This window comes from Panthera onca, chromosome B3 (genome assembly GCF_046562875.1).
Source record: "Panthera onca isolate mPanOnc1 chromosome B3, mPanOnc1 haplotype 2, whole genome shotgun sequence".
In the NCBI taxonomy this organism is placed as follows: Eukaryota; Metazoa; Chordata; class Mammalia; order Carnivora; family Felidae; genus Panthera; species Panthera onca.
The window spans coordinates 59,516,854-59,542,874 of NC_138344.1; the positions used below are offsets into that span (position 1 = coordinate 59,516,854).

At 39.7% G+C, this 26,021-nt stretch overlaps 2 protein-coding genes across 2 annotated transcripts in view; one reads left to right on the forward strand and one right to left on the reverse strand.

Annotated features, from left to right (window-relative positions):
- The window catches only part of ELL3 (elongation factor for RNA polymerase II 3), a 38,702-nt gene extending 24,715 nt beyond the window's left edge, over window positions 1-13,987 (forward strand). Inside the window, exon 14 of the mRNA XM_081795881.1 lies at window positions 13,832-13,987. Coding sequence (XP_081652007.1) covers window positions 13,832-13,977 — 146 coding nt within the window. The 3' untranslated portion in view covers window positions 13,978-13,987. The remainder of the gene's footprint in view (window positions 1-13,831) is intronic.
- PDIA3 (protein disulfide isomerase family A member 3) lies at window positions 358-25,919 on the reverse strand. The gene is made up of 13 exons (XM_060618712.3): window positions 25,604-25,919; window positions 19,984-20,062; window positions 18,383-18,500; window positions 10,258-10,365; window positions 8,708-8,837; window positions 5,157-5,273; window positions 4,741-4,866; window positions 3,952-4,134; window positions 3,058-3,166; window positions 2,095-2,223; window positions 1,480-1,559; window positions 1,081-1,138; window positions 358-871 (listed from the first exon to the last, which is right to left on the reverse strand). Exons 1-13 carry the CDS (start codon window positions 25,768-25,770, stop codon window positions 758-760), a joined length of 1,518 nt encoding a protein of 505 aa, XP_060474695.1. The 5' UTR covers window positions 25,771-25,919; the 3' UTR covers window positions 358-757.
- Between the last annotated feature and the right edge of the window lie 102 nt (window positions 25,920-26,021).

Here is a 26,021-nt window from a genome sequence, read left to right on the forward strand (position 1 = left end):
TTGGGAGGTATAAACATGCTCAGTTGCATGACAAGGGTAAACAGTAACCCATCCTTAGGGTATGGGCAGGGCCTGAAACAGACCCAACAAAAAAAGTCCCTCACCTGTTGTTGTCATCAGGCCAGGGGCCTGGGCAATAAACATGTAAAGACAGAAAATGACGAAAGGTAGAATGGATTTATAGGTGATGACTATGGACCTAGTTAGCTGGTCTATAGCAGCAACTGACCAATATGGTAAGCCAGTAGCTCTAGGTGTGACTATTGAAATCAATGAAATTTTAAAATGTAGTTCTTAGTTACATTTCAAATGTTCAGTAACTACCTGTGTTAGACAATGAAAATTATGGAACATTGCCAAGATTCCAGAAAATTCTATTGGACAGTGCTGATCTAAAAAATCTTTGGTTCCCTATCTCCTGGAAAAAAGACAGTTTAAAGGGGGCTCATTTATTGTCACTGTTCCAAATGTACAAAAAAAATTAGAAAATAACCCCCCAACTCAATCCCCCCCACTCCCACATTACCCCCAACACAAATAATTTTCCCAAAACCACAAACATCAACTGGTCCTGGTATTTCCATAAACAGTGCAGCTAAGAAACAGTTTAGAGAAAATTTAACGGGATTCAGATTATATCCATTCTGTCCTCTCTGCCCTGAGAGTAATAATCCCATATGGGTCCCAGTCCTCCCCAATGGTTTTCCCATCTCTGGTGGAAGAGTCCTTTTACAAAGTGGCATGTTTGGCTGCTGCTTTAGAGATCCTCCTGTGCCTTCTTCTTCTTCTTGGCTTTTTCTTCTTGAATTATAGGGGGGTTTGTTGCCTCTCGCTGTAGATAGCTAATAAAATCACTTAATTCACGGCCACCCTGAAAACAGAAAGATTACTCTGAAAATTTAACCTTTTAAAGAACCCTGGATTTTTTCTCCCCAATAGGAAGACTTTTGAGTTTATAAAAGCACGTTAGCAACCACATACATTGACTATGAAACTGAAGTTTCCAGTTAAGTAAAATTTAAAGAACTGAATATGTATGTGTATGTGTGTATCTGTGGGGAGATGAGACAACGCACTTACTTCGTATTTCTTTGGGTTTAGCTTCTTGTTGGCTGGAGAGAAGTAGATGGTAGGAAAACTGGGTAAAAAAAAAAAAAAAAGTGAACTCATTTTCAGATTCCAGGGTAAGTCCAACATATACTTCCCCAATAACTTTCTGGGAATAACTTCTCTTCATGATTTCTATTTCTGACCAGATACCACTTTCTATCAGTGGCTAGGTTACATCCTATCAAAGCTCACAAATCTGTGCCAGTCATGTGGACCCTTGCAGCAGAACTCTAAGCCAAAAAGGCATCTGGTTCCATGCTCAAGTGCAGTGAGGGATCCACTCCCTAAACTATGCCCAATAAATGGTTTGCAAGCTTACTTTTTCCTATCAATTGCCTAGACACTTTTATTAGCTTTTAATCTACTTACCCTCTGACTTCATATGGAGAAGGCACATCATTGGCTGTAGCATCCATCTTGGCTATGATAATATTTGGGTCTTTTCTGAGCTGTTAATAAAAAAGGTTAGACCTTTAAAGTTTCTGGTGACCAAGGGACACTTAGTCAAATCAACACTTAAAATAACCTCATTTTTAAACACCTGGATAAGTTCTGCTCCAGTAGGAAGTGTAGTGACACTTTACATAATATCTAGCTTTCCAAAGGCATCCATTTCTCTCTTGGTTTCTACATATTAAGACTCTGTTTATAGCTACCTTCAAAATTACCTGACTTCCATAAGACATTACAAGGGAAACATAATGGATTCATACACGCCATTACCAAAATTCAGAAGCCTGGATACTTTTAACCACAATCTAGATTGAGTCTAAGGAGTGGAATATCAAAAATAGGTATCTGAGGCACTGCATAGGCTAGAGACACTAGCAGGTCAGCCAGGAGAAAATAAAGAGTAGACAGCTGGAAAAAAAAAAAAATCTACCAGGACACAGGTACTGAATTAATTAGGGTAACTAGCCAATGCTGAATTATGTGTCAACTTCCCAACTCCATATTTATCTTCAGAATATGGTTCAGACTTACCTTCTCTCCCAGTTCTTTATACTTAGGCTCCAGATTCTTACAGTGACCACACCAAGGAGCGTAAAATTCAATCAGCACATCTTTATTTTCATCATTCACTATTTCATCAAAATTCTCTGCTACCACTACCTGGAATACACCAAAGATTCTCTAGTTGGTAAGGCAAGATGAAGAATAAAAATTCACCACATGCTGTATTTGTTTCTGCACCTAAACCCTATCAAAATGTGCTGTGTTGTCCCTGAAAATATGTCACTGAAACCCAAATAGCATCTACAGACTATATTAAAGATGTTTCTGACCATTTTCCAGAAACAACTCATTCCCAGATCTGTCACCTGTCAAACTTTGTTCAGTAAGTCATAGGAAATAAGTGCTACCCAACCCTTCCTTAATCTCAAAGCAACAATCTCAAAACTATTCTTAGAGGTTAGCTTGCTCTACCCTGAAGAGTAACTTAGTTCTAATATAAATACTAACAAAAATTCTATGAAGCCGGCACCTGGGTGACTCAGTCGGTTAAGTGTCTGACTCTGGATATCAGCTCAGGTGATGACCTCATGGCCATGAGCCTGAGCCTCGCATTGGGCTCCATGCTCAGTGGAGCCTGGGATTCTCTCTCTCCCTTTCTCTCTCTGCCCCTTCCCCACTTGTGCACATTCTCTCTCAAAATAAATTCTATGAAGATTTTATACTCTTGCCCCTTGAGCATCATGAGCTCTGCCAATGCTTATTTTATGACTCAGGGAGAGGAGGACAAACAAAACCAAAAACATGACAGCCAACAAGGTCTTCACTTAGACGAAGCATTTTTGGAATATGAGAAACGAGAAGAAGGGGCACCTGGGTGGCTCAGTCGGTTAAGAAATGAGGAGAGTCAATTATATCTCAATAAAACTAAGATCGGGGGACAATGAGGAGAGGCAGCTGCTTAGAGCCTTGGTGAAGCTATGGGCACCTCACCTTTACTGGCCCGTCATTGCTCTCTGGGATGGGCTCAGACTTCAGGTATCTCTTCAGGTTGCCATCAAAATAATCCTGCAGGAATCTTTCAAGAGCCTTGCCATCACGTCTGCAATTGAAAGACAAGGGTCAGGTTTGTTAATCTTCTATTGAGAGGATTAAAAGCAATTTTTTAGTTTCATATTCTAGCTCCAGTTTCAAGGTTAGAAACTGGAAGTTAAAAACAGGAGGACCTTATCTCTCAATATGCAGATCTACTGACTGAACAAAAAACCCAACCACCTCCTATATTTGTAGCATATTCTTTGTGAATCAGAAAGGTCAGAGATGGAAGAAAACACTGGTTTTCTGGAAAGTCACTTCTGCAGAAGAACCAGGTCAGGTCTTTTTTGCTCTGAAAAATACCACCTATTTACAGTATCTTGTTTTACTGATTTCCTCACAAGGAAGACTTTTCTCTCCAAGTCTCAGAAAGTGAAAAGTCCTAATTTTGTGGGGTTTTAAGATATTTCCATTCCCTGAGTTCACTTTAGGCCAGTAAGTATTCAAAGAATAAAAGACATTTTACAGGGATGAGAGGGGGTTGCAATGGTTTGAAATTACATCAATCTCAAGAGACCATTCAATGTTCTCGATGTACTATTTTTAATAGCAAGGTAGAAACAATCATGTAAGTATTCCAAGCTGCCATCCTTTTGCTAATTTTCAGAATTTATTAAGGATTGTGATCCTTAAAGTCCCTAAAATTAACTAAGAAAAATGACAATCATACGTCTTGGCTAGAAGACCTATCTTCACATTCTAACGTTCTTCTTTATAAATTCTCAGTGGCGTAAAAGGCTTTACATTTCTTTGCAGAATCCACTCCCAAACCCACATTAACTTGTAACTCACGAGAACTCCTCCTGCATGACAAACTTCTCTCCTTTTGCAGTTCTGATAGCAACAACAGGAATATCTCCAGCAGTGCTTTCCAAGCCAAAATCAGAAAGTTCATGGCTAAAGGTTTTGCGGCTAGCTACAGCAAAGCTGAGTTTGTTTCCAGCATCTAGGAATTTCTTTGCTACCATCATCACTCTGTGGGAAATAAGACATATTTACACCAAGATTTATATCATGGTGGTAAACCACTTCTGAAATCAAGAAGCTAGAAAGCAAAGACTAAATTTTACAGCCCACCAGCCTTCTGGAATCAGTCTAAACTACATTCTTGGCCACTGACACAGAATCATGGTACACTGTTAGGTCTTACTGAATTTCACTGCCAAACTGGTGGTACCAAATAGTCCATTCCCAATGAATCTTGTTATACTGTAATATAACTAAAATATTGCAGGCATAACGACTGATCTGAAAAAATTTATAAGGGTAAAATGCTCTAAGAATCTTGATGGGCAAATAGGCACAATATTTTAAACAAATTCTAGATCACGTTTGCATTTTTACTGGGAGGTTAGGAATCAACTATGTCACAGGCAAAGGAATACCTATGGAAGATATGCCCAACAGATTATGTAAATAGTTTATGTTATTTGTCCTTAACAGCTTTAAATGTGGTTTTTGGGAGCCAACTGTTCCCATTCTAATTGGCTGTGACATCATACACTGTAAGAGGATATTTAGAAGAAAGTGTTTATATATTAGGCAAACTTGTTTATGAAAGGGAAAAATTATCCTTATTACCTGTTTCTCCAGTAGTTGGAACCTTTGGCATTCTTTTCATAGTCCACATCATAGTAAGCCACAAGTAAGTCCTTCCCCTGCATCAAATCTTTATTGTCTTCTGTCATGTGAGGGCAGATACCAAAACTGAAATAAATAATCCATTATCAAATCTGGCAGGTTCAGCTAGGTTATGGAATTATCACAAAGTAACTGATAGCACTTAGAAAAGCAAAAGAAAATTCAACATAAAGAAAAGTACAGAACAATATACCCTCTAAGAGTTCTAGGTTCCACACATTACTGCTTTAATATAAACTTCAACTATTATTGTTCAATCCTTTGAATGAGGCTATTTAATCCAAAACGTGGGTCTGCTTAATAAGTGAGGTAAGCAAACTAAAATGAAGCCAAGAAATCCCAACCAAGGTACTCACATGTTTTCTTGGATAAATTTTTTAATCTTGCCACTGGTCATTTTCTGTTCTACATATGCCACAGTCTTGTCCTCAAATTTGTTCATCAGATGTGAAGGACGAAACAAGGTGATACCCCTTAAAAAGAAGGTATTAGTAGGTAGGCAGGAGAACAGTCTTCAATCTTTTATTTAAAGCTCAGACCATCTACTCTTGCTGCTTTTACTGTCACCATTTAAGCACATAAGGACTCTTTTCTGGGACCACAGACTTGGCAACATGACCACAGACTTGGCTAACCACCTTAATCTCAAGTGCAATAATTGGATATAGTTTAATAAACCTTGAGTTGGAAAGTTAGGAGACTGTGGTTCTAATTCTAGCCCCACCATGATCAATGGAATCCTTTTGGGCTTCAGTTTTTCCATCAATGCAAAAAGGGATTTAAGGGGGTTAGAGTAGAGGATTAATTTCCAAACCTTTAAAAATAGTAACAGAACCCAACTTACCCCCAAATTCCAAGATGCACAATAAAGCAGAGCTTGCTCTTACTGGAAGGTAACTTGCCCTGCTTTCCCACATAGAGAATTATTTCACTACAGAAAATACCTTTAAGATTCCTTCCAGCTGAAAAATTCCAAAGGTGGGTATACAATTATAAGTAATGTTTAGCTTGAGTTCATCCTGTCCTAGACTTCTCTATCCCAATAAACCAAGTTTTACCACTTTTTTTCTTGCTGGTACTATTTTGCCCCTCTACCTAAACCAGCTTTCCTCACTCCACTGAACACTTGAAACAAATTCCTTCTTTAATTTCTAAACTTGTTCTGCTAAAACTAAACCCCAATTTGGTCTGAGTCACAGGTTTATATCAAGTATCACCTTTCCCAGAAAATACCACTATTTTAACTACTAATCTCTCACCTCTAGGTTCACCGTCATTCATTCCTCCTCCCCACACTGCACATACACCCACACAGAATTTTATCACTTGTTTTTGGCTAGGTGTCAGCACCTTTATTAGAATTTTTTTTTTTTTTTAATGTTTATATTTGAGACAGAGAGAGAGAGAGAGACAGAGTGCAAGCAGGGTAGGAGCAGAGAGAGGGAGACACAGAATCTGAAGCAGGCTCCAAGCTGTAAGCTGTCAGCACAGAGCCCAACACAAGGCTCGAACTCACAAACCACAAGATCATGACCTGAACCGAAGTCAGATACTTAACTAAGCCACCCAGGCACCCCTAGGTGTCAGCACCTTTAATTCCTTATATCCCACTCTCACTCTTCCAGTATTAACCACAGACTTTATGTTAATTAAAACATAGGCATTTTATAGCACACAGGGAAACTACATAACAAAAGGGAACCTAATACAAACATGCTGGGCAAACAAAAATGTGAACAGGGCTAAGATTTGTTTTTTTTTAGTGTAGTTACAAACTTCAGAGCAGTTATTCCCCCCAAAATAGAAATCCAACAATTCCAAATACACTCTTTAATGATGTTATGACCTTGGTGTACACGTGATGACCTTAAGACCCCTTTCATGTAAGGTCTTCTCAGTAAGACTTCTAATCAGAAGCTGATAGGCCACTTTAAAGGCAGCCATAATAAATACATCTATGGTTAACAGACTAATGGGTGAAGTGCTTAATGACCCACAGGTGGCTCCACATTCATTTACAGACCTGGTATGTCTTAACCTAGAAGTTAGTCAAGCTTACAACTTTGCATCTAGACTTTCTAGGTTCAAATCCTAGTTCTGACATTTACCTACTGTGAAGCTAGGGAAATTAACCTCTTTGAATACTTTCTCCTCTATAAAATGAGGATAATAACAGATGTGTCTCACCAGTTGTTAGGAAGATTAAGTGAGTTAGCAGTAAATAGCACACAGTAAACACTACATAGTTTGTTAAATATAAATCAATAACAGTAGCTCTTGGCACACCTTTCTTCTTTATATGCTCACCCTGAGTGATCTCTTCTAGTCTCATGGTTTCAGTAATTATTTACGTGTGCTTGATCCATAAATGTTTATCTCTAGTTCAGAACCTTTCCTGAATTCTAGTCTCAATCATCCAATTGTCTACTGGATCTTCACTACATGGTTGTCTCAAAAACTTCACACTCACTGTGCCAAAAGGAACTCATCATCATTCCCTTCATATTTAAATTTGTTACTATTCATCTTTACTAGCTCGATGATAACTATGGTTGACCCAGTCATCCAAGTTTTTAAAAACCTAGACTCACTCTAGATTTTCCTCTTTTCACACACGGCTAGGGACTAAATCCTAACGTTTATATTTTCTATACTCTCTCCTTCTTCTCCGTGACCCTAATGCTGCCTTAATTTAGTCTCTGAGAGATCACACTTAGTTTAGACTCTAACTCCCTTGCCATTTCTCCCCCTTCAAACCATCATCACATGGGTTCCAGCAACTTTTCTTCTGAAATACAAAATCACATTACTCACCAGCTCAAAGCCTTTAATGGCTCTGAAATGTCTAAAAGATAAAATAAAAATTCTTTTGTGTGTACTTGGGGCACATGGGTGGCCCAGTTGGTTAAGCATTCAACTTTGGCTCAGGTCATGATCCTGCAGTTCTTGAGTTTGAGCCCCGCATCAGGCTCTGTGCTGACAGCTCAGAGCCTGGAGCCTGCTTCAGATTCTGTGTCTCCCTCTCTCTCTGCCCCTCCCCCGCTTGCATTCTGCCTCTCTCAAAAATAAAAAATAAACAGTAAAAAAAATTGTTTTTAATTCTTTTGTATGCATTTCCAAAGTCTTCTATAATTTGGTTTCTGATCTTTCACTATGACATCATTTACAAACGATACTCCAGCAGTACTACAGATCTCAACATTCCTAAATTATTTCATTACCTGGGGCCTTCACTCCTGCTGCTCTATCTGGTATAAATTTTTCTTTAAATCTAGAATAATTTTTATTCCAACTGCCAAAACTTATCTTTCAAAACATACCTCAAGAATTATGTCCTCTACGAAGTTTTTTCTCTTCCTTTTTTTTTAAAGTTTATTTATTTATTCATTCATTCATTCATTCATTCATTCATTCATTTATTTAGAGAGGGAGAAGGAGGGGTGAAAGGGAATGGGAAAGGACAGAGAGAGGGAGAGAGAGAATCCCAAGCAGTATCCACACTATCAGCGCAGAGCCCAACCCAGGGCTCAGTCTCACGAACTGTGAGATCATGACCTGAGCTGAAATCAAGAGCAAGATGCTTAACCAACTGAGCCACTCAGGTTCCCCAGAAGTTTTTTCTGATACTACTCCCCATCATCAAAGAAAAAAATCACTCCCCCCTCTGTTCTTCCTGCATGCCCTGAATATGTCTATAACACTTGACACTTGCCCACTTGACACTTACATTTTCTTACATATTCACTGTCTCCCTCTACTAGATGGACCTCAAAGGCAGCAATAGTTTCTAGCAGTTGGCTTAATGCCTAGCAAGTGTTCAGTAAATCTTTTGGGCCTAAAAATCACCAGTTCACACAATTAGTATTTGGTACAGAAATCTACAAAGATAGTCAACTCAGTCACTTACTCTCCATTATCATCATATTTGTTCACCAGAGACTCCACATTGGTGTGTGCAAATCGGTAGTTATCCCTCAAGTTGCTGGCTGCTTTTAGAAACTCAGAGTGAGCATCACTGAATAAATCCTTGAAAAAACCTGTACAAAAAGTGTCAAACACCAGGAAGAAACAGTATTGAAACATATTCAAACTTAAAAATTTTTTTCCATAACCTTAATTCTATTTACAAATAAGCCAAGTGAGATAGACAAGAGGACTAGGCCTGCTTTGCCATGACTACCTAGGATATATGACAAAATAACTTAAGAGAATTTTCCCCCTACCCTTTAAAAAATGTTTGTCCAAGGGAGTCAAGGGAGAGAATTTGTCAGAGTTCAGGTCTTATTATTATTATTTTTTAATGTTTATTTTTGAGAGAGACAGAGCACAAACAGAGGAGGGGCAGAGAGAGAGGGAGACAGAAGCCGAAGCAGGCTGCAGGCTCTGAGCTGTCAGCACAGAGCCCGATGTGGGGCTTGAACCCATGAACTGTGATATCACGACCTGAGCTGAAGTCAGATGCTCAACCGACTAAGCACTCAGGCACCCCAAAAAACCTACCTGTTTCTTAAATGTCTGCTTATAGTTAACGCTTTGAAAATATACAGAATCAGTAATATCCAGACGGTAAGAAGTAGCTTTTAATCAAATTTAAATTATAAACCATCTTCTACTGCCAGAAAGTTAAGTTTTATTATAATAAGACTGAGAGAAGCAAAGTTATAGGTTTAAATTCATTTTTTAAGTCAAATGTATTACACATTAATTTAAAACAAAATAAAGAGGGGCGCCTGGGTGGCACAGTCGGTTAAGCGTCCGACTTCAGCCAGGTCACGATCTCGCGGTCCGTGAGTTCGAGCCCCGCATCAGGCTCTGGGCTGATGGCTCGGAGCCTGGAGCCTGTTTCCGATTCTGTGTCTCCCTCTCTCTCTGCCCCTCCCCCGTTCATACTCTTGTCTCTCTCTGTCCCAAAAATAAATAAAAAACGTTGAAAAAAAAAAAAATTTTAAACAAAATAAAGAACACTCCAGATGTAGAATGTGTTTAGTTCGTTCAAGTTGTTTTAAGGATAAAATGAGATACCGCAACACCTGAGAAAGCAAAGGTTGCTGTATAAATATACACAGATCCTAGCAATTTAATCTCAAGAACTAAATCCCCTACTACTGTGAAAACAGGTTTATTATTTACTAGTGTCCTCCCACCTTAAAACATTATTTTCAATCTTAACTACTCTATTGAGTTTAAATCTCAGAATTTGAGATGTTATAGAAAAAGGTGTTTTCCTATTTTGGGTGTTTAATTGAAATTAAATCTTTATTTGTAAGAACACAAAGCCACTCAAATAAAACCAATTTTTTCCACATTATAGTGATGCTGACCTAAATCTATGAGGTGTTTTTTCAAGTGCCCTTGAGGTTTCCTAAACTGTTTTAACTTTGTCGTTTACTCAGATATTAGAGGGTTTTTGAAACCGAGTTGATGATTTTGTTGTATAATCAAATATTTGCTACTTACCCACCACAGAAGCATCTTTATCACTAATGAACTTCTCAAATTCTTCCTCAGTCCTGAGAGGAACGGAAGCTGGTCCAGCCTGCTTCTTCAGGTGGCTGACAATTCCATCTTAAAAGATAAGATGAAAGATTATACCAACACAAATTTCTAATTTTTGAGAAGGCAATCGCAATCATTCACATATTCAAAGTTCAAAAAGAGGGTGCCTGGCCAGACAGAGAAGCATGCGATTCTTGACCTCAGGGCTTGGGGCACCTGGGTCGCTCAGTCAGTTGAGTGTCCAACTTCAGCTCAGGTCATGATCTCACGGTTCATGAGTTTGAGCCCCACGTTGGGCTCACTGCTGTCAGTCCAAAGCCCACTTTGGATTCTCTGTTCCCCTGCCACCCCTGCTTGCACTCTCTCTCTCAAAATAAGTAAAACGTTCAAAAAAATAAATTAAAAAAATATTTTAATAAAAAGATAAAATCTTAAAAAAAAGTTCAAAAGGATACACAATGAAAAGTTTTCTTCCTTTGTCTTTAGTTACCCAGTTTCCTCCCTATAGGATGTTTCAGTTTTTTGTCTATGTATTTTGCATTAACAAGCAATTACATATTTTTTCTTTCTTTTCTCCCCAAATGGCAGCATATGCATAGGCTCTTTTGTATTTTCTTGTCATTGAATATAATTTAAAGATAATTTATGCCAAAATACATAAAAAGCTAGCTACCTCAGTCTTTTTTATAGCTGTATAGAGTTTCACCGCATGGATGTACTATAATTTATTTTACTAGACACAAATGATAGACATTTGTTTCCAGTTTCTTGCTGTTATAAATGATCCCGCAATAAACAACCTTGTATTAATGTCACTTTGCCCATGATTGAATAGATCTGTAGGTTAAATTCCTAGAAGCAGATTCACTGGATCAAAGAGTACATGAATTTATAATGGTTAAACTACCCCCTCAAAGAGACTGTACGTATTTATAACTCCTACCCAGGATGTATTGGATGTATTAGTGTTATTCATTTTGCCTAGAACATTCTTTCCCCAGATATCCTCCTGGCTCCCTTTCTCATCTCCTTTAGGTCTTTACTCAAATGCCATCTTCTCAACGGTGCTCTCCCTGATCATCCCATTGTAAACTAAAACCTATTCAACCTCCAACACTCCTAAACTCCTGTCCCTGGCTTTATATTTCTCTACAGCACCTTTTACCCATCTAATTAATACTCTGTCCTTATTGTTTTCATCTATCTCTCCCCACTACAAAGTAAATTCCAAATGCATAAGGATGCTTGTCTGTTTTGCTCAGTGATATATACCTAGCTCTAGGATAACTTAGCAGTTAAGTCTGAGAAACATCCACTTTGCAAATAAAGTAAGCAAATATCTCTTATTCTCAAGTAGCAGAGTCACTGGTAGCCTTACATTTTAAAGGCAGAAAATGCAAAAAAACAAAAACAAAACAAAAACCAAGCAGAAGATGCAGTGACTTGGCTAGCCTGTGTAAGAGTTTAACTATATATAGGTGAAATTATGCCACGTATAGGATCCACCTACATCACACTTCCCTACTGAGGTGAAATGGGCTAGATAACTAAAACAGTTTAGAAAACACAAAAACACAAAAAAATCGTCTTATCCCTTAAGCCTAGTTGACAGACCATTAATCTACTTTCTTCTGGGGTCCATTAAAACCATTCATAGGCTCACAATGCCCAGAGGCTAAACAGGCAGTGCTCCTCCTCCATAATATTCTACCTCTTGCACCTCCTTTCTCTTCTTCCCTTTTTTTTTTTTTCTAATTTTTTTTAATGTTTATTTATTTTCCAGAGAGACAGGGACAGAATGTGAGTGGGTTAGGGGCAGAGAGAGGGAGACACAGTATCCGAAGCAGGCTCCAGGCTCTGAGCTGTCAGCACAGAGCCTGATGCGAGGACAGAACTCACCAGCTGTGAGATCATGACCTGAGCCTAAGTCGGACGCTCAACCACTGAGCCACCCAGGCACCCCTCACCCCCTTTCTCTTCTAAGTACTCTCTTCTAAGTACTGAGACACTACACTGTTTAACCCTTTCAATACAAAATAGTCTGTATTTTTTCTAATGTTTTTTCCTTCTCTTTCCAGTCACGGACTTTTTTGTCCCTTTTAAATGTTTTCCTCAACTCACATAGGAGGGGTTGCATCAAAAGATTAATTGAAATTGAATATATTTATTTAGCCTTCAAGAGGATCATTATTACTACATCATGATATAAATTATAAAGAACATTAACCTGGGGCTATGATGAGAAATGTTTTCTCCTAAGAATTTAAAATTCTTTGGAAGGTAAAATGGGAGTACGGAGCAACCACATTAAGCAGGAGAGCAAAGAGCATAATTTGTAGAGGAGTACATGAACAAGTAATAAATTCTAAGTACCAAACATCTGACCTCCTAGTCAGATACTGAGAAATTCTCAAATTTAAGAAATCTAGGTTATAGCCCAAATGAGAATAGCTGACCAGTTGCAGTCTAATTGGGTTCACTTATAACTTAGTTAGGACCTGTTCAAGTTCACAAAAACATTTCAATATTTCTAACTGCAAATTCTACCCTAAATTAAGTGAATAAAATCTGAAAGGTAGCATGGATTCTTTAACACTTTTTACCTCAGGAAAAAATTTTTGTTTCCTTCTGTGCTTAGACATACCAAATTTTAAGTGTTAGCTAAATGACCTCAGTTGAGGGGCGCCTGGGTGGCTCAGCCGGTTAAGCGTCCGACTTCGGTTCAGGTCATGATCTCATGGTCCGTGAGTTCGAGCCCTGCGTCGGGCTCTGTGCTGACAGCTCAGAGCCTGGAGCCTGCTTCAGATTCTGTGTCTCCCTCTCTCTTTGACCCTCCCCCATTCATGCTCTGTCTCTCTCTGTCCCAAAAATAAATAAACATTTAAAAAAAAAAAATTAAAAAAAAAAAAGACCTCTGTTGAGCTGAAATATTTATTCATGCATTCAACAAAGAGTTACTGAGTATCTACTAGATGTGAGAAAACTTAGGTGAAGACAAAGTAGTAAATAAACAAAGGTCTCTGCTTTCCTAGAGCTTACAGTGTAAGTAAATCTCCAAGTAAGTCACCAAATAATAAATAAAATCTCCAAATAAACAATTAAAAATATAATAACTGGCACTATATAGAGAATTAAGAAGTTGATGTCTTAAGAAAATGACTGGATGGCTACCTTAGGTCTGGTGGCCTGGGAAAGCCTCTGGGAGGTGAAATTCAAGCCAGTATCTCCATGACAAAAAGGAGCAAGCAATGCAAACATAGCAGAAGATCATTTTGGGTTGTGAACAAAACCAGGGCAAAGGTCCTAATAAGGTGAAACAATCTTGAGATGATAGGAGAGTTAGGCAGCAGCCATGTTACGTAGAGCTTTGTATATAAGTAACCATCATGCATACTGAAGAAATTCCATCTCCCTAAAATACCCAACTGAATCCCTTTTTTCTCTTAGCTTTCCATCATGAAAAGGTAAAATTTGCATGTTTATTTGATAGACAAAGACAAAACTGTCCAATATATTTTTTCATCATCAATTATAGGGCCCTATACCGGACTTCAAGCTGTATTACAAAGTTACAATCATCAAGACAGTATGTTACTGACACAAGAACAGACACTCAGATCAACGGAACAGAGCAGAGAACCCAGAAATGGACCCACAAACGTATGGCCAACTCATCTTTGACAAAGCAGGAAAGAATATCCAATGGAATAAAGACAGTCTCTTCAGCAAGTGGTGCTGGGAAAACTGGACAGCGACATGCAGAAAAATGAACGTGGACCACTGTCTTACAGCATACATAAAAATAAACTCAAAATGGATGAAAGACCTAAATGTAAGACAGGAAGCCATCAAAATCCTTGAGGAGAAAGCAGGCAGAAACCTCTTTAACCTTGGCCGCAGCAACTTCTTATTGAACAGGTCTCCGGAGGGAAACAAAAGCAAAAATGAACTAATGGGACCTCATCAAAATAAAAAGCTTCTGCACAGCAAAGGAAACAATCAGCAAAACTAAAAGGCAACTGACAGAATGGGAGAAGATATTTGCAAATGACCTATCAGATAAAGGGTTAGTATCCAAAATCTATAAAGAACTTACCAAATTCAATACCCAAAAAACAATCCAGTGAACAAATGAGCAAAAGACATGAATGGACACTTCTCCAAAGAAAACATCCAGATGGCCAACTGACACATGAAAAAATGCTCAACATCACTCATCATCAGGGAAATACAAATCAGAACCACAACGAGACACCACCTCACACCTGTCAGAATGGCTAACATTAACAACTCAGGCAACAACAGATGTTGACGAGGATGGGGAGAAAGGGGAACCCTTTTGCACTGCTGGTGGGAATGCAAACTGGTGCAGCCACTCTGGAAAACAGTATGGAGGTTCCTCAAAAAATTAAAAATAGAACTACCCTACGACCTGGCAATTGCACTACTAGGTATTTATCTGAGGAATACAGGTATGCTGTTTCAAAGGGACACATGCACCCCAATGTTTATAGCAGCAATATCAACAATAGCCAAAGTATGGAAAGAGCCCAAATGTCCATCGACAGATGAATGGATAAAGAAGATGTGGTATACTGGGACGCCTGGGTGGCTCAGTCGGTTAAGCGTCCGACTTCGGCTCAGGTCATGATCTCACGGTTTGTGAGTTTGAGCCCCGTGTCAGGCTCTGTGCTGACAGCTTGGAGCCTGGAGCCTGCTTCAGATTCTGTGTCTCCTTCTCTCTCTGCCCCTCCCCAACTTGTGCTCTGTCTGTGTCTCTCAAAAAATAAATAAATGTAAAAAAAAAAAATTAAAAAAAAAAAAAAAAAGACGTGGTATATATATACAATGGAGTATTACTCGGCAATCAAAAAGAATGAAATCTTGCCATTTGGAACTACCTAAGAGAAATAAGAGAAAGACAAGTATCATATGACTTCATATGAGGACTTTAAGACATAGAACAGATGAACAGAAGGGAAGAGAAGCAAAAATAATATAAAAACAGGGAGGGAGACAAAACATAAGAGACTCTTAAATATGGAGAACAGAGTGTTACTGGAGGGGTTGTGGGAGTGGGGGATGGGCTAAACGGGTAAGGGGCATTAAGGAATCTAGTCCTGAAATCAGTGTTGCACTATATGCAAACTTGGATGTAAATTTAAAAAATAAATTAAATAAATAAAAGAATATTGTAGGAACAACCATAAAAAAATAAAAAATAATAGGCTCTATAGGATCCAGTCCCTATTTGCCTTTCAAACTTCATTTGTCATCTATGCTAATTACACTCCAGCCACATGGTCTTTTCTGTCCCTTGAACATATCAAGCTCAGTTATACCTTAGGGCCTTTTTGTATACCTTAGAGTCTTCCCTCTGCTTGGAAGGCTCTGGCCCAGATCTCAAGGCTAGCTCATTCCTATCATTCATGTCTCAGCTCAAAAGTTACATCTGATAACTCTGATGATGTGGTACTCCCAAACTCAATCACTATCATATGGTTTTATTTTTCTCCTTTTTAAAAAAAAATTTAATGTTTTTTTCTAATTTTTTTTAACATTTATTTATTTTTGAGACAGAGAGAGACTGAGCATGAACGGGGGAGGATCAGAGAGAGAAAGGGAGACACAGAATCTGAAACAGGCTCCAGGCTCTGAGCTGTCAGCACAGAGCCTGACGTGGGGCTCATACTCATGAACTGCAAGATCATGACCTGAGGCGAAGTCGGACACTTAACCAACTAAGGCACCCAGGCGCCCCAATGTTTTTTTTTAAATCTTTGATGGGGGGGAGGGGAACCACAGGCACGTGTCAGTGGTGGAGGGGCAGAGAGAGGGGAACAGAGGACCCAAAGCAGGATCTGTGTTGACAGCAGAGAGCAGGATGTGGGGCTAGAATTCATGAATCATGATCATGACCTGAGCCAAAGTTGGACACTTAACCGACTGGGTTACCCAGGTGCCCCTAATTTTCCCCTTTAATGCTCTTATCACAAATTGAATTTATCTTATCCATATATATTGACATTGATTTTTCATTGTGATAAAATATACACAATAACATTTTTAATTCATTTTTTTAAAAAGAGAGTATGGGGGCGCCTGGGTGGCTCAGTCGGTTAAGCGTCCGACTTCAGCTCAGGTCACGATCTCGCGGTCCGCGAGTTCGAGCCCCGCGTCGGGCTCTGGGCTGATGGCTCAGAGCCTGGAGCCTGCTTCCAATGCTGTGTCTCCCTCTCTCTGCCCCTCCCCCGTTCATGCTGTGTCTCTCTCTGTCTCAAAAATAAATAAACGTTAAAAAAAAAAAAAAATTAAAAAAAAAAAAAAAAAAAAAAGAGAGTATGTGTGTGAGCGGGGGAGGGGCAGGAGAGGGAGATAATCTCTGCAATGAGCATGGAGCCCGACGTGGGGCTCAATACCAGGAACCTGGCCTCATGACCTGAACCAAAATCAAGAGTCAGATGCTTAACCAACTGTGCCACCCAGGTGCCCCATCTTAACCATTTTTAAGTGTACAGTTCTGTGGCAGTAAGTACATTCACATCGTTGTACAACCACTCTTCAGTACTCTTGTTATCTTGCAAAAGTAAAACGCTACTCATTAAATAAAAAAAAAACCTCTATATTTTCTTCACCCCACAGTCCTTGAGAACTATTCTATTTTCTGTCTCTACGAATTTTACTATACTAGGAACTTCATATAAGTTGGCATATCATGGTATTTGTCTTTCTGTGATTGGTTTATCTCACCGAGCATGTCTTCAAGGTTCATCCGTGTTACAGCACATGTCAGAACTTCATTTTCTGAGGCTGAGTAATATTCCACTGTATTATATATGCTTATTATATAATGCTTTATATTATATATGCTTTATATATAATTATTAATAATATACCACATTTTTTAGGTTGAGTCATCCAGTGATGCCACACTTGGGTTGCTTCCACCTTTTTGCTATCATGAATAATGCAGCTCTAAACACAGGTGCACATATGTACCTTCAAGACCCTGCTCTTAATTCTTTTGGGTATATATCCAGAAGTAGAATTGTTAGATCACACAGTAATTCTATTTTTTTCAGGAATTTTCATATTGTTTTCCATAGCAGCTATAGCATTTTATATTCATACTAACAGTACACAATGGTTCCAATATCTTTGCATCTTCATTGACACTTATTTTCTCTGTGTGTGTTTTTTCTTAATTTTTTTTTTAATGTTTTATTTATTTTTGAGACAGAGAGAGACAGAGCATGAACAGGGGAGGATCAGAGAGAGAGGGGGAGACACAGAAACTGAAACAGGCTCCAGGCTCTGAGCTATCAGCACATAGCCCAACGCGGGGCTCGAACTCACGAACCATGAGATCATGACCTGAGCCGAAGTCGGACGCTTAACCTACTGAGCCACCCAGGCGCCCCTCTGTGTGTGTGTTTTTGATAGTAGCCATCCTAACGGATGTGAAGTAGTTATCTCTATATAGTTTTAAACTTGTTTGTTGCCCTTTTCTCTTCATTTCCCAGAATGTAAGCACCATTAGAGTAGGAACCTTGTCTGTTTTGTTTATCAACAAATATAGAGCACCTACTATACCTAGAATATCTGGCACCAAGGAAGTACTCAAAAAATATGTCAAATGAGAAACTGCATAGTAGACCTCCTAACTCAAGTTCAAGTATTTTCTTTTTTTTTTAATGTTTATTTTTGAGAGAGAGAGAGAGAGAGACAGTGTGTGAGTGGGGGAGGGGTAGAGAGAGATGGAGACAGAATCCGAAGCAGGCTCCAAGCTTCGAGCTGTCAGCACAGAGCCCAACCTGGGACTCGAACTCACGAACTGTGAGATCATGACTGAGCTGGAGTCAGACACTTAACTGACTGAGCTACCCAGGCACCCCCAAGTTCAAGTATTTTCTATATTACTTATATAATGTTCATTTAGAGAAGTCTTTTTTAGATACCAAACTGACCTCTTAGGAGGATTTTTTAAGACTGAAAGTTATGTTATATAGAAAAATATCATGTTCCCACTACAAAAAACAGAGCACTTAACAAATTCAGTTTCCAGAACGTAATCCAAAATTCTTACCGGCAGTCCTGGGCCCATCATAAGCACCAGCTTCTTCACCATCTCTAAATATCTTCAGGGTTGGATATCCACTGACTCCATACTTATTACAGGTGTTCGTGTTAGCAGTACAATCAACCTAAAGATTAAAATACATGAACCATCTGTTATCCAGATGCCTGTTGCAGGCTCCTCCTATATTCCCCCAATACTAAGACTGGTCAAATCATAAAAGGATCAAGCAATTCTTCGCACACATGCCACAGAGTATTAGATTTTAAGGGCAGACTGGTGCTGGGCTAGCTGGATCAGAACCACCTAAAGAATTCATTAAAATTTAGATTGCTGGACTTCCTACAAAATGCACAAATGACTATTTAAAATCTGACTTCGAAGTCTCTATTGTTTATAGCAGTGGTCTCGGCCTTTTTTCTGCCTTAGAGGGAGCGCCTGTCAGCTGAGCATCCGACTTCAGCTCAAGTCATGATCTTGTGATTCATGATTTCAAGTACCACATCAGGCTCACTGCTGTCAGTGCAAAGCCTGCTTCGGATCTTCTGTCCCCCTCTCTCTGCCCCTCCCCTGACTGCACTGTCTCAAAAATAGGTAATCATTAAAAAAAAAAAAAAAAAAAAAAAATACATGAGGGATAAATCACTTAAATTACTAATAGCATCTTACTTTGATAATGATGATTATCAAGGGGATGTATGGATGTACCCTTTGGGGGGGGTGGAGTATAATTTAATTTGGCAAATCATCTAGAGTTTTAGCAAAGGTGTCAATACTTAATATGCTAGTTTGAATATGGGCTGACCGATAACAAGACAGATCTAGTGAGGCCTATTAAGAAGAAGGAAAACAACTCCTATCTATTTAACCACTTACTCTAAAGTAGGTTATGCATTAGGCACTTTGCATATGTTATTTCTTTTACTCTTCACAAGACCTGAGGTATGGTCCCAATAACATAAACTGAGGTTTAAAAGTAATGTGTCCATAGTAACACAGGCTATAGCCACACAAGACAGGAATTAAATCATGACTCAACTTTTTCCCCCCTATGGCAAATCGCCATAGAAACATCAGGATCAAAAGCAATTTCCAAAAACAGTTGTATATATGCATGAACTATTTATTTGAGACTGGCCAAGATGTGAGCTTTTACAGTGGAGCAACTATGGGTTTGCTGTAATAATGGCCAAACTCTAGAAGCATTATTTTGATTGCAAAAGCAAATACCGAGTTTATAGCTGACCAGTTAGTTACATACTTATAGCACCTTGTCATTTTCCTATTCCAGTCACTGTGAATATCATAAGGTAGTTTAGGGAACTCATTTATTTAATAATTTTTCTGTAACCTTGACTACTATATTTTTACTTTCTATATTTGCCCCTTAAGTCTTATTTACCATATACTTTACTTCTTATGCCAGTAATTCCCTTAGTTTCACTACTTTTAATCTTTTAAAACCAAAATTAATACAATAGTTGTGTATTTGCCCAGAAACTAGTGTTCTCTCTTCTTAGCACCTAAGAGTAAAGAAAATGAATGTTAATTTTATAAACTATTATTTAAAATAATTAATTCTCTTTAATGAAGAATCTGTCTATACTCACCTTTGCTAATGGGACTATTCCTTTTAATCTGGTTGCTGCAGCTTCATACTCAGGGGCAAGCCTCTTGCAGTGTCCACACCTATATAAATATAACAAAAAAACAAAAAAACCCAAATTCTTAGTTTAATCCTTCAAGATTGTCAACATTTCTCTAGGAAAAATCTCAAACTATAATACTACTTTTGAACTAGTAGCTGCTTCCAAAAGCAAAAATATCACCTGAACAACATTCATTACTGATAGAGTAACCAGAGTTCTCACAAGGTAAAGGTACGATCCCTAACCTGAGTTTGACTCTGTAGGACTGGCTCAGTTCAGAGCAGCCATCTATTTTCTTCTCAATTAAAAGTATAACTGAGGGGCACCTGGGTGGCTCAGTCAGTTAAGTATCCGACTCTTTATTCTGGCTCAGGTCATGATCCCAGGGTCATGGGATTGAGCCATGCATTGGGCTCCACACTGAGCACGGAGCCTGCTTGCCTGCTTAACATTCTCTCTCTCCGTCTGCCCCTCTCCCCTGCTCATGTGTGCTCTCTCTTTTAAAAAAAAAAAAAAAAAAAAAGAGAGCTCTGAAAACTACAGTCAGAATTACAACCCACATTAAAGAGGGAAAGAAAGGGCTCAAGCCTTTCAAAGTAATTAATGAAGATAAAATGATGGGCAAGACATGAACAATTCCATCCCTGGTAGTATTTCCCAAAGGAAGGTACATTTTTTTTCCCCCTTGGGAAATCAGCACAGTGGTTCTTAAAAATAGAGTGATTGAAAACTTGTATATAAGGTTTCAAGTATGGTATTAACTCTTTAAGAATCACCATCAAGTACTTTTTCTCCATTCCTTCAACAGGAATCCCTTTGTCCAGAAACCCAGTTTGAGGGGGTAGCAGAATGAGGCCCAAAAGGCACTCATTTTCTATAAATAGATACTTCAGCAGCTGTTGGGGAGCCTCTTTTTCTTATCAACCAAGTTTCAACACAGCATTAGAATGACATACTTAAGATGCCAAGTCCCATGTTTACAGCTACACAATTCATCTGACTGTAAGAACTGATGAGGATAAAGCACTGTCAGAATATTTTCTCAGAGGGCCATCAGAAACACCTGCTCCTATGCCTGGGAAGTCCTAACAGTCCCTCGGGCACACTGTATATGCAACAGGGGGAGAGGGAGAGATTTCTCCTCAGGGTGTAGCTAGTACCAACTATAAATCATCTCTTCAAAACCCAGTGGGCTGCACAGGCCCTTTGAGAAGGTACGGTAGTTCTGTAACCTCCCCATAGAGAGCAAAAACAGAAAACAGAAGGAAACTTGGAAAACACTTAACCTGATAGATTTCAGAGCCAATACTCTCAAAATTTATTTTATTAATTGATGGATAAATAACTTGGAAGCATTTTACCCCTAAAACTTGTTTAAAACATCTGACTTTGGCTCAGGTCATGAGCTCATGGTTCATGGGTTCAAGCCCTGCATCGGGCTCTGTACTGCCAGTGCTTGGGATTCTCTCTCTCTCCTTCTCTCGCTCTTAAAAATAAATAAACTTAAAAAAGAAAAAAAAAGACTGTAATATTAGATGTTCCTTAGTGTCACATATTTACTAAAAGTATGATAAATGATAAACACCAAATTCAGGATAGGGGAGTACATAAGATGGGGAAGGGATGTACCAGAGGCTTTGACTATACTGGCTTTAATTTTTAGACTGGGTGGTGAATAAACGGTATTCCCTATATTTCATGGATGCATATTTTACTGTATCTGAAATTGGCATGTGCCCTGCAATCGTCATAATTTCAACGGTAGCATTTCCTTCTTTGTGAGACATAAAATAAAGATTCCTCTCACAATCAGTGGCATCTTAGGTGTGTCTGAAATATGGTATTACTCATTACATTTTCTGTATTCCTTTTATTTATTAAAAAAAATTTTTTTTAACATTTATTCATTTTTTGAGAGACAGAGAGACAGAGCATGAGCGGGAAAGGGGCAGAGAGAGGGAGACACAGAATCCAAAGCAGGCTCCAGGCTCTGCGCTGTCAGCACAGAGCCCGACGAAGGGCTCGAACTCACGAACTGTGAAATCATGACCTGAGCCAAAGTCGGATGGTCAACCTACTGAGCCACCCAGGCACTCCTCTGTATTCCTTTTATATTGCATAACTCACGTACCTGGACTGTAATGAAAATATATAAATTCTAACTAATCTAATAAAATAAACAATTTATCTGAGAAATTCAGGCTTTTGGGAACATAGTAAGAGTTCCAAGATAGGAAAAAAAATTGTTAAAGGGAGTGAGAATTGGATCTGGGCCTTTAAGGATTTAATGCTTCAGCTAGGACCTGTCCTGGGGTATTTTAGATAAGGGGAATAGTAGAGCAAAGGTAAAACTACTAGTGAAAATGATACATTTAGAGAACTCCGAAGGGTTTTTTTGTTGTTGTTGTTAAGTGATAATGTGTTATTTGTATTAAGAATACATCCGTCAGCAATATATAGAAAGAAAGGGGGAAAGTACAGATAAGAATAAAAGCCACCTAGAAGATAATATATTTCACATGGCAGACACTGAAACTTGGACCAGAGTGACAGCAATGAGAACATAAAAAAGAGAAGAGAGATTTCTGTTGAATATGCAATTATCAAGAAGGCTGAGGCAACAGATTTAGGAATAGTTTCACCTCAACCATCTGAAAACATTTGAAGAGAAAAAATAGCATGAAATAATTAGACCAGACCAGTGGGTCTCAACACACAAACTCACGAACACAGATGCATATAAAAAATATCCATGGGGGGGGTGCATTAGAAAGATTGTATGCTTGGGCCCCACCCTGGGACTCAACTGAATGATTCCTCCAGCAATCTGGGAGTAAACCAGGGTTATGGGGAGGTATGTAAGTGGCAAGGCTGCAACTGAAACCCACTGCCCTTAGCATTGGCTGCATCCATAAGGTCATCAAATGCCCCCAAGGAAGGACCTGTTTAACAAATTCCAAAGAGACTGGAGGAGACTGCCTTCTTCAAATTCACGAGGAATGGAATTCAGGTGGAGTTTGAAGGTGAACATCAAGATTAACCACTACTTCTTTCACCCAACCCTAGACAGTATTAAAACACAAACAATTCCATCACCTTCAGGGATGGTATCTAGCAGTTAATAATAAATCCCCACATATATTCACTCAGCAATCATTACTTCATTTGATAAAGGTCTCTGACAGAAAAACTGATGTAGTCCTTTCCCTGTCTGGAAAGGGTGATATTAGGTGTATTATTAGGTCCCAACAGAAAGGCAGGAGCAACCAGTTAGTTGTTCAAGGAAAAAGTAACTTTTGAGCTAAATCTTTTTGAAAAGACCAATTTGGGGTGGGCAGGTATACCAGGAATTCCAAATAAAGGAATCGGCATGTACAAAAAAATACTCCATTTTATGCTATCCATATGGTCTTTTTCTGTATGTACTCCAGAAATGCTGTATATCAAATGTCATTGAATGCTACCGTCCTAGATGGCAAGGCACAAATCTACAACATAAGTAGATGTTGAGGACTTAAAACTTAATGCTGATCAGTAAGTTTTCAGAAATCATCAATAAATTTTCAGATATTATCACATTTAAATAGTGCTATTTATTTCCCCAGAGAAATCTGGATACTCCCATTCTTACAAACTACAGACGATTAACTCCATAATGGAAATATCAGTCTATAAACTCAACCGCAAAGAAATCTTTCACTTTCACTACAAAATGAAAGTGCAAAAAATACCCAAAAACAAAGGAGATGAAAAACTTGCTCAAAATAGGTCAATTTAGTTTCAATAAGGATTCTTTAACTGTTCCTATCTAACTTGTGAGCTAGCTCTCTTGATCTGTACACAGGAATACAGCAGTCAGAAAATATTTCCAGCTGAGGTATTAATAAATAAAAAGTTGAATGTGAAGAAATAAGGACATGATCAACACGAGACTTCCTTGATTCCAAATTAGTCATTCAGAAAACTGATTCTTCCTGCCAGCATTGTGGAGGATGACCTTACCTTCTAGACCAATTAAAAGCAAACACCACAGCAGAGATCCACCCAATTTGGGGGATAGTTTAGTGCATGACAGGATATGCAGTTTTTAGGGAAGCAGATACAACAATTTAAATTAGGAAAGAATACCTTCAATCAAAAAAAAAAAAAAAAAAAAAAACCTGCTTTAAACTAATAGTCTCATAGCCCACTATTCTGCAGTAATTCACTCTATGTTGACCCCTGTAGTCACAGAAGCACCACCCAGTTCTGATTACAACCCCATCCTGTCACTCTAAGTACAGTTACACCCCTTCAAAGTTAACAGCATGCTTAATTGATTGTGAAGAGCTGTTTCTAAGGGAGAATGTGACTTCTGGAGATGTATAAAGAGCACATATGATTTGTAATCAGTACTACCAGTTAACCACACAGATGTCCTGGACACAAAATCTGTTGCCTCTAACACATCTTTCTGGTTCAGGTGGTCTTCATTACAGGACTTTACCCTCAGCAGGTCAGCCCAGCCCTTGGTGAGTGAAGAACCAGTCAGAAGTTACACACCAACTTTGTTTTACTGACACTTTTGAATACAATTCGTTTTTAACTAATGGTATTGTGGCAGGAGGAGATAAAAAATCAAGTACTGTAATTAGTATGGATATATTGAGCCATCCCAAGTTTTAAATTAATCATGGCTCTCTGTGGGAAAGATCTGGGAGTTTAAAAACAAACGAAAACATTCCGGTCTACTTGGCCAGAAATCCTATTTGCTGTCTCTCCCTACCCCCAACTTTTTGAGTTAGTTGTATCCTAAGGAGTTTACGCCCTTGTTCAGTTATATCACCCTGAAGTGGACTACTTCTCCCCACAGTGGTTACTTTCTCACTGGAGTCTTTCACGGCATTTTTCAGAAATTCTAATTAAAATTGACACTTCAGACAGATTCTGATGAAATGATTCTTTTTACCTACTTTTTTTTTTTTTTTGGATGGGATTCTGCTGGTGCTGAGATGTGATTAGCTTAATGAAAAAAGTGTGCACCATGCGATGGGACAAAATAACTGCCTGCCTCAAGAAAGCACTTATGACCATTCTGCAGCCACTGAGTGACCTTGGCTAGAAACCAATGGCTGCGGGACGTGGGGCAAGAAGAAAGGAAGTGCTCTGGGGGCCCAGGGCCTCTGCACTTGGTGAAACGTTCGCTTCCAGCATAAGGCCTTGGGATGCCTCATTTGTAGGACGCAGAGCATTAACACTGACTCACCCAGAAACTGTAAAGATACCAATCTAAGCGGGGTAGGAGGTGGTTAAACCTTCTGCAAATAGGAAGTGCCGCAAGAGCACGGAGGTAAGGATGTGGCCCTGCGTGAATGGGGCCTTCGGGTTTCCTTCCCGGATCTTGCTCCTAGGTGATCAGCACCGACTTCTCTCTCGGCAAGGCAGCGCGGCCCCCCGGAGGTGGGAAATTTGCCGGCTGCAGCGAGGCCTGCTGGAATGGTGGGAGGGCGCCGGCGCTGCGTAGGCCCAACCGTTCCCGCGCCTTCGCCCCCGGCCCAGCCCGGCTCTCCCTCCCATCCACGCCCCGGCTTAGTGGCCTCACCAAGGGGCGAAGAACTCGACGAGCATGAGGCCCGCAGAACCCGTGTCCGAGATGCGACTCTCGAAGTTGTCGTCAGTGAGTTCCAGCACGTCGGAGGCGGCGGCGAGACGGGCCGCGGCGAATAGCAGCGCCACGCCCGGGAACAGGGCTCGGCAGCGGGGGCGCATGGCGACGAGGTGAGGTTGGGGGCGGCCGGGAGGGTCGGGGCTCGGCGGGGACTGCAAAGGCCGGCCGCGACCACGCACCCTCTGCTTGCGCTCGCGCGTCTGGCCCAGGCGGACCTGCAGCCGGAGGTCCCAACCCCCCAGCCCGGCTCGGGCCGCAGTGTGGCAGCCTCCGATTGGCTGCGTGGCGCCTGCGTCGGGCGGGCGGGACCAGCTGGTAACCGCCGAGTGGCCGGAGCGCGGGGCGGGGCTGA